Consider the following 9,645-nt stretch of genomic DNA (forward strand, 5'->3'; position numbering starts at 1 on the left):
CCTTTAAATGACATCAACATGGTAACTTACTCCATTATTCCCATCAGGTTTATTCAGCAGCCTCCTTCCAAATTATCCCAGCCCCTCAGTTCCCATAAACACTTGTAAGTGATTGTCTTTCCTGATTGGTAGTTTGCCTGGGTTGTCTGTCATGGCTGGGGGCGGGGGGGGGGGAGGTGTCCCACAAAGATGCCTCTGAGGTACCCTTGAAAAACAAATCCTCCAAGGTTCATTATTTCCACCAGCTCTAATCCACCCCTCCCCCAACACACACAGAGACACACTCCCGCATCTGTCTTTATTGACAGACAATTACGCTCTGAAGGTGTATGGGGAGGGGTGACTCTTTTGGTTTCTACGCCCCCTGCCCAACCCCCAACCACACAATTTGTCAGACTGATTGATTTCCCCTTATTTCGCTGCAGGTCGGCTCCTCCTCCCCGGTCAGCCTGTCTGAGCTGCGTCCTCCTGTGTCCTGGGCCCAGCAGTAATTCTCTCTTTGCCTGAGCTCTTTCCAGCCACCCCCCGCCCTCCCCTCCCGCCAGCTTCCGTCCCTCGGTCCGTCCACACCAGCTGCCTGGAAGGGATACTTACTTGAGCCCTAAGCCATTCAAGTGCTGTCCTATTAGCCTAATGACATCCTCATCTGACTGGGAGAGCCGCTTCTTCTTCTTGAGGCTGCTGCCCAGTTCTGGGGTGGCCAAGGAAGAGGAGGCGGCGGTGGTGGCGGAGGCAGCTGCAACGGTGGCGGAGGCTGCGGCGGCGGCCCCGCCGGAGACCCCGTTATTGACATTCAGGCTGTTGCTATTGTTGCTGGCGGCGGAGGGGGCGGAAGGCAGGAGCCCATTGGCGTGGGCCAGGTCCCCCGCGGACGACGACGACGAAGGGGACGACTCCCCGTTCTGGGCCGACAGGCAGGCGAGTTCCTGGGTCTGTCCCTGGCCCCCGCCGCCCCCTCCTCCTCCACCGCCGCCGCCGCCGCCTCCTCCTCCTCCTCCTGCCCCGTTGGCCTGCATGATGCTGCCGCTGACCAGGCTGTGGCCGCTACTTCGGTGGGGGACGGCAGCGGCGGCGGAAGGGGCAGCCGGGGGGAGTCCCACCACTACCACCACGGAGGAGGAGGAGGAGGACGACGACGACGAGGACGAGGACGACGAGGACGGAGGGGAGAGGCCTGCTCTGCCTGCCGAAGCCCCGGGCTCTCCTGCTCCCTCCGCCGCCGAGGCTCGGGGTTTCTTCCGCGGGGGCGGGGAGGCTCCGCCGGTGTCCGAGTCGGAGGAGGAGGAAGCGGAGGCCAGAGTTTCCTCGCCGAGAGAGGCCGTGGTGGGAAGCCGGTGGGGCGAGGCGGGGGAGGGGAGGCGGGGGCCGGGGAGAGGGTCGGGGTGAGGGGGGGCCGGGGAGGCGGGGAGGGGGTCAGGGTAAGGGGTGAGAAGAGGGGGAGGAGGAGGGAGAGGAGGAGGGGGAGAAGGAGGATCCGGGCCCTTTCCCCCCCCCCTCCCGGAGGCAGCTCGGGGTGCGCGGCCCGGGGGTCGGGCCGGGGGGCGCCGCGGGGCGGCTGCGGGGGCGTGGGGCCCGCCGCTGGGCTGAGCCCCGGCGGTGGCGGCGGCGGCGGCGGGCGGCAGCGGAGGCAGCTGCCGCCTCTGTCCTCGGGTCCGCTCCGCTCTGCTCCCTGGTGTGTTGATTCTTCCCCCAGCTGCTGCCTAATGGAGTCCAGGCGCTCGCGTCACAGGAAATGCCTATACTGCCCTCCTCACTCACTTCCGGTGGCAGGTATGGAACCTATAGGGGGCCTGTCACCCGGCACGTGCGCCGGGGGCCGGCTGGGCGCGAGGGGAGGGAGGCCGGCGGGCCGGCGGGGGCCGACCCCGACCCCGACCCGACCCGACCCGATCCACCCCGGAGTTCGGGCCTGGCCGGCTAGGTCTCGCCCCCAGCGCCCTGGCTGGGCTGCGTCGGCGAGAAGTAAGTTTGTTCCGTCCCTCCGAAGCCGGGCGTGCACAGGAGGGCGGCGATCGCGTGCGCGTGTGCATGTGGACCCCAGGGTGACCTAGAAACGCCAGGCGTGCGGAGGGACTGCAGATTTCCATCCCCGGCCGAGGATGGGGTCGAGCAGGTGGCGAGGTTTTGTCACGAGAACTCCCAGGCACAGGGCTGTGGCAGTCCTTGTCGACTCACTTAATGGTAACCAGGACTGACCAGCTCTTCGTTTGAGTGTGAAAAACTCGAATTTCCACAGCCAAGTGCCACACACAGTTGTCGTGCCCGGGCCATCCCAGGAGGTTTGAGATGATGAGCCTAGGAGACTCTGTGCTTCACCCCGGGAAGGTGGGATAATGGATAAGAGCAATATCTGATGGGGACAAGGAGTCAGAAAAAGACTGTGGGTGTAGCGAGGCCGGACTTTGCTGAGGGGCTTTCACTCTTTTTTAGCTATTGCCCAGCACCTCCTTCCAGCTGCCTCTTGAGTCACTGCCCAGTTTAGGCAGCAGTAATACAGACCGAGCAGTTGCCTCCAAAACATGCACCTTAAGGAGAATTCATACTCAACTTGAGATCCAGGCTTGAAATGTTTAGGTGAACTGTGAGGCTTCGGCGTCGCTGTAATTTACTCGTTTATGTGGCTGTAGAAATGCGGCAAGGAAGAGCTGGGCTGAATCTTGATCATTGGTGAATAGTCTCCATTACCCCAAACAATTATTTACCGGTGTGTGGTTGATAGCATATACACGGATATGTACAGACATTTTCTCAGAAATTTAAACAATCTTTCTCTGAAGAAGTTTTCCTGTGCAAAAACATGGACTCAATTAATGCATCTTTTTTTTTTTTTAAATATCGCTGTATGTATTATTCCATTCTTTTTTTTTTTAATGTTATAAATTTATTTATTTATTTATTTTTACTTGTGTTGGGTCTTCGTTTCTGTGCGAGGGCTTTCTCTAGTTGCGGCGAGCGGGGGCCACTCTTCATTGCGGTGCGCGGGCCTCTCACTATCGCGGCCTCCCTTGTTGCGGAGCACAGGCTCCAGACGCGCAGGCTCAGTAGTTGTGGCTCACGGGCCCAGTTGCTCCGCGGCATGTGGGATCTTCCCAGACCAGGGCTCGAACCCGTGTCCCCTGCATTGGCAGGCAGATTCTCAACCACTTTTTTAAAGATTTTTTTTTTGATGTGGACCATTTTCAAAGTCTTTACTGAATTTGTTACGATATTGCTTCTGTTTTATGTTTTGTGGGTTTTTTTGGCCTCGAGGCATGTGGGATCTTAGCTCCCCGACCAGGGATCGAACCCGTACCCACTGCATTGGAAGGCGAAGTCCCAACCACTGGACCGCCAGGGAAGTCCCTAATGCATCTTATAGCTCTGAAATTTCAAATTTTATAGCTCAAAGTAACTTTGAGGTCTTTGGTTACTTTTCAAATTTAGAAAAATAATTTAAAAAATAATGCTTATGAGAAATTATTAAAGAATCCTGAGCTTTATTGATCCGCAGGCTAGAGGACGGGAGAGGAAGACCATTGCAAGATCTGACAGAGATTTAGCTTTTAGTCTCATCTCTTAAATATGCTTCCAGGTGGTGGTGTAATTTTAAGGTGATTCACATTCAATTTTATTATTCACCTGAGAGAGACCTGAGTTCTAGCTAAGTTTCATAGGGCACTGCCACCGTATCCAGCGGAGCCTGAATTACTAGGTAGTTAACACTTCAGAGATCCCTGTTTGTATGTTAACTTTAGCCTTCTTATTAAAAGCGTTGTTATTGTTTATACAAAATTAAATTTTGCAGAGTCATTTGTAATAATTTATGAGGCCCATAGCAGTACTGAGGACAAGCTTCTGAATAAAGCCTGTAGCTTTCATAAAGGAAACAATGACTTAGTGGTAGCCACAGACACGGCTTACACTTCATGAACAAAAGTAAAGGATGAAAGGCAAAAGAAACTGGTCTCAACTGGTGTCTATACTCAATGTATATACCCCAGCTTGTCTATGTTTTATGAGACCGAGACTGCTGTTACTAGAATTCTGAATTTATGAAGTCCACGTGTGCACACATTTTTCTCTAAACTAAAATACAGCTGGAGACTCTGTTGTCTGAACTCTGGATTTTTTTAGAGCCAGGTTTCAAGTCCATTGCAGATGAATAATTCTGAAATACCACTCTACATACACTCAGAAACGTTCAGTAACACCGTATTACCTAGAGAATACAATCCAGAGTTTATCTTGCTCTCTGTAGATTGACCTCAATCTTTCTCTTTGACTTTGTCTTTTACTACCCCCTTTCTGAACCCTTCACTGCTGTCCCCCAAATGTGCTGGGCTCATTTCCTCTGAGTCTGACCATACCTCCTACCTTCTCTCCATCCTTCTGATCCAAGACTTGGCTCCTTTCTCACCTTCTCGGGGGAGCCTTTCCTGACTTCCAGCCTCCTTGCCCTCCTTCTGAGTATCATTTATTTAGCCTTTCAATATTGAAGTCTGCTTGCAATGTTTTTTAACTTGCTAAAACCCCTTCTTCAAGTCATCAGAGAGGAGCCTTTCTAGATTGCTGTCCCCCTGATTTGCCTTCCCCTTTTCACCCTCATCCTGGAAAAAACTGAGATGCATTTATGAATAAAGGTCCAAGCTGTCTTTTAGGGAAAAAAAAAATTGAATGTATATTCAGGTATTTGATTCATTTATCTTGTTTCTGTGCTCTTTTAACAAGTCTTTATATGACCAAGCCTGTGCTAGGTTCCAAATAAGAGGCAACTTATTGTCCTAGAGATATTCAAGCAAAGGCTTTCAGGGATATTACAGAGTAGATAGTTGAACTAATTGATGTCTAAAGACTTTCCAACTACAAGATATCTGTGAGTTATGTACATATGCATCTCCCAACTAGAGTATAAATTCTTTGAGGTAGGATCTGTGTATTGTTCGTCTAAGCCAGTGCTTTTAGATTGTGGGTGATTCATGAAATCAGTGTATTGGTCATGATTACAATTTAATAAAATGAAATGGAAAAGTGAATAAGAGTAGAAAACATCCAAGTCAGTCACCCATAGGAAAGGTCATTATTATTTTGTGGAAGTTCTGTTTCAATGACAGATATATATCTATGCTTTACAAAGTAAAATATATCTCTTCTGTAGACCATTCTCAAAAAAGTTTCCAAAACACTCATCTAGGACATTCCTGACTGACAAAAAGGCAACTCAGGAAATTGGTGTTAGATATCTAAATGACAAATCACAAGTTCTGTCCACGGCAGTGTCTTTGCTGTAAAAATTAGAAGCTACTAGATAAAAAAAAGCTGAGATAGTATAGGTGTTTATAATAAAATGTGAAACCAAATTTTCACAAAAGACTTTGTAAAAAAACTAGAAGAGACTGTTGTTCTTCTGTCAAGTTTTAAGTTCGGTGTCTCAACCTGGTACTTAGCAACATCAATATTATTCAATTTATTAAATTTCTATTTGAAGAGGTAGTTTTCAGAATCTCAGGTATCCCTGGAGAGGGACATTTGTGTTTACATTTCTAGCTTCATTCCTAGCTTTTCTTTGTTTGGGGTTCTAAAATTGGGAAGCTGGACTTGTTGGATTTGGGTGAACTTGGGAGAATTCAGGAAAGAGCACTATTCTTGAAGTCAGAACACTTAGTCAGCTGATTGACATTGGGCAAGTCATTTAACTTTGCTGCCCTGCACTCATTTCATGAATGAAGTGGGGATAATGGCACCGGCCTACCTGCCTCAGAGAATTGATCTGTGAGTCAAATGAGATATCAAATATAACAGATCGTTGGGAAAAGACTATCTTGAAAGGTTTCAAAATATAACTTAAATCCTCCATCATTTCAAAAAGGATTTGAGGCAATGAAGTTCAAAGATATAAGAAGATTTTGTAATTACTCATATATCTGAGCTGTGGACCCTAGTCACTTATTAACCCCAACTCTGCCACTCAGCTGTGTTCCTGTGTACCTCTAGCCAGACAAATCTGAATATTGTCTTTATATTGGTCTTCCATGAACGGGGAGTTTCCAATACCTATGTAGTAGAGCGAAGGGCACAGTTACCTGGCAGTTTTACCCACTGTTCCATACATGTCTCTCCAGCGCTTGCTTATTTTCCCCCTTCTACAAACATTCCACTCATGCCACAAGAATCTAGTATCCTCCTGTGAGTGGAGAAGGGGTGGCACACTGGGTGGATCTAAGTGCAGAGACAGGAGCCTTACATTCAGAAGTGAATAGGTGGAAGTATTCACTGTCCTCTAAGCTGAATACCGTCCTTTTCTCCAAGCAAACTAGATTGTTCTTCTCCCACCACACAGCTGGGATAGACTGCTTGGAGTAGCTTGTTCTTGCTGCCCTGACTGTAACAAAACGCATGTAACACTAAGATGGGTGTGCAAAGATGTTTACTGTGTGTTCAGAGATATTCACTGAAGCACTGTTTGTAGGAGCAAAAAGAATGTGGTCATCACAATGTGCTGATATGGAAACAGTATCAAGATATATAAAGTAAAAAATGCCTATAACGGAAGTGTGCATAATGTAATTCATTTGGGTAAATAAATGAATATATACACATACATTTTTTTCTGGTAGCATAGAAGAGCATAAAACAGTGGTTTACCTTTGGGTGGAAGGACTGGGGTGGTTGAGGAGGGAGGTTCCTATTTTTCCATTTGATACTTTTCTGCAGTGTTTGCATTTTCTAACTATATGTAAGTATTTTTAAAGTGTCAATAAGGGTTATTTGGATTTTGCTTTTTTTGGTATTAATAAGTATCATGTTTTTAAAGCACTCATGTTCTTAAAAGTACACTCAAAACCAATCAAAATATTCATGAAAATTAATCATAATAAAAAATGCCAGACGAAGCAGTGTTGTGTATAGTTGATGACATTAAATATATTTGCTTTTTAAACATCTCCTTCTTTCCCATTACCTGCACCTCCTATATTCTCTGACTGCAGATTCTGCACACACACACACACCCCCATCTCTCATTTGGTTAAATTCATCTGGGGAATAAAGGGCAAAAAGACATTCCTATTTATTAACTTTGAGAAGTAGATAAATAATTAATAGCCCCTAGAGTCCGTGGACAGAGGATAGCAGGCCCTTTGGGCGGTCTTCCTTCTCAGCTTCCTATATGCGGTTCATCCCTCTGGCACTATGATAATAGTAAATAATAATCAATGGGAAAACACAATTATGATTGTTAACAAACAAATGCTAATTATTATGAGAAAATATGTGTTCTGATTAGGTATACACAGCCCATATAGAAGTAATGGTCTAATGACTAGACTTTTAAAAATTAAAAATGTTAAAGACTGTAGTAGGTGATTATTCATAAAGTTGAAAAGAAAAGAGGGACTTCCCTGGTGGCACAGTGGTTAAGAATGTGCCTGCCAAGGCACGCATCTTCGACTCCTGGACCGGGAAGATCCCACATGCCTCGGAACTACTGAAGCCCGCGCGCCTAGAGCCCGGGCTCTGCAAGGAGAAAAGCCACTGCAATGAGAAGCCCGCGCACCGCGGCGAAGAGTAGCCCCCGCTCGTCGCAACTAGAGAAAGCCCGCGCGCAGCAACGAAGACCCAAGGCAGCCAAAAAATAAATAAGGAAAAAAAAAAAAAAGCTTAATGAACTCGTGAATGCCAGTCATTGACAACAAAAGAGCAAAACAGTAGCTCTTGGCTTCTTTTTGTGGCTTGTGGAGCGGTCCTTGGCTAAATCAAGACCAACAGGGTTTTGGGACTTGCTGGTCCCTTTTAATACTAATGGGGTTTGTATCTTCACATAAGAGTACCCTTTCTATATACATATCTGAAATACAAGGATGTCCACTTTCTTGCTATACCTCTGACCCTTTATCTCGGAGTATCTTTTTCTCTATCCCTGAATTACTGACATATGTTATAAAAATAGCTAGAAATAGGTGTGTTTATAAGGTTTAGCCACAGAGTTTCAACAACACCGCTCTTTTCCTTTTGTTTCCTAGTGTCCACTCTTTCCATTCTTATCCTTCCTTTCCTGTGATGGCACGTGTCCACGGCAGGGCTTCCGTAATAATCAAAAAATACGAAGAGTTAACACTAACCAGCCTTTGTTTTAAGTGCTTTACATACATTGTACTATTTTAGCCTTCTCATCAACCTTATGAGGTATGTACTATTATTACCCCCATTTTACAGTTGGTAAACTGAGGTACAGAAAACTTGGTATCAGTCTGAAAAGTCTCCTTTGTTTAAAGGGGCCAAAAGAAGAAATAAACAAGTCCTATAAATTGATTTTTCAACTTTGCCCTTTTTGTGTACATGAAAACTTGGTCCCTCACCTTTGAAGCCCTAGTCGTCTCATCGGCCTAATTAGTGGTAGATAAGTGAGTACGTGAGGGCCAGTAAAAGGTTTTCCTCCCTCCAGAAGCTACCACTGAGAGTGCCTGAAAGCTCCTTATCAAGGATAGAGTTCATTTCTCCAATAAGTCCTTGTTGAAATGCAGCGTTTTGCCTAGAAGGGATAGCACACTAAAACTAGGTGTAACCTGGAGATTTGTTTATCCATTTAAACGACTTCATCTTAAAATAGTGAATGAGGGCCAGAAGGAATGAATGAGTTTAATTTCCTTTCCAAGCGGGAAAGCTCCAAACCGGGAGGGCTTCTTGGGAGACACATTAAGTCAGTAGGCCTCAGCCAGCTTGTTTTTGCAACTACTTGTATCTATCTAGTGAGGGTTTCTAAACCGTGTAAACCTGTACTAGTCTAGGATCCTGGAATAAGAAAGAACCAGCCTTGATTTATACAGGAATTCATACTTCATTGCTTTACTCCTTTAACAGCTCCAGCCAGGTCAGCTGGCAAAGGAAGATAGATATCTTAACTGAGATGAGGTCAGACAGCATATGCATAGCATCCAGTGGTAGGACAGGAAGGGCCAGCTTGGGGAGGCTACCAGAGCTTCTGTTGAGAGTTTACTCTTGTAGCGAGGGCAGCCAATCTGCTTAGAGACCTTACATTGGCATGTGCCCCAAAGAATGTGGGTAAATGATTGCTCTGCCATATCCAGGTCCCTAGTAAAGTTTCTTTTTTAACTGCTTCTCTGAGAGTAGTCACACTATGTCTCCTATGCCAGTCTGTGCAGCAGACGTGGTGTGGGCTCTCCTCTGTTTCAGATACTCTGCTTGGCAACGAGGAAATGGCCTAGATGACTTCTGAGGTCCCTGTAGCCTAAGGGTTCAATGTTTCTGGTTTCCATCGTCACTACATAGTATTACTTGGTTAGGTTGCAGAGGGGTAGAAGAGAGGAGTCATAAATAGCCCCAAAGCATAAAACCTTGGCTATGCCATAGCTTTAAAAAAAAAAAAGGTTTTATTATGCAAGATTTTAAACATACACAAAGCTAGAATAGTACAGAGATTCCCATTTCATCCATCCTCCCTCTTCTGATTATTTTGAAGTAAATCCAAGCTATTATTTTATTTATAATATATGTATTTATACTTCAGTATGTAGTGCTAAAAGATAAGAACTCTTTTTGAAAACATTGCCACAATGCCGTCATCATACCTAAAAAACTTAGTAATCCCTTAATTATCATCAAATATGCAGTTAGTCTTCACATTCCCCCAGCTGTCTCACATATTCTTTT

General features: G+C 46.2%; 1 protein-coding gene across 3 annotated transcripts in view; it reads right to left on the reverse strand.

Annotated features, from left to right (window-relative positions):
- Window positions 1–1,695, reverse strand: part of WDR26 (WD repeat domain 26) — a 38,217-nt gene extending 36,522 nt beyond the window's left edge. For all 3 annotated transcript variants that reach the window (XM_082426732.1, XM_082426731.1, XM_082426733.1), the window contains exon 1: window positions 595–1,695. In XM_082426732.1, the coding sequence (XP_082282858.1) occupies window positions 595–1,016 (422 nt within the window). In that variant the 5' untranslated portion in view covers window positions 1,017–1,695. The remainder of the gene's footprint in view (window positions 1–594) is intronic.
- Window positions 1,696–9,645: the final 7,950 nt, after the last annotated feature.

This window comes from Balaenoptera physalus (assembly GCF_965194825.1).
Source record: "Balaenoptera physalus genome assembly, chromosome: 1".
NCBI lineage: Eukaryota > Metazoa > Chordata > Mammalia > Artiodactyla > Balaenopteridae > Balaenoptera > Balaenoptera physalus.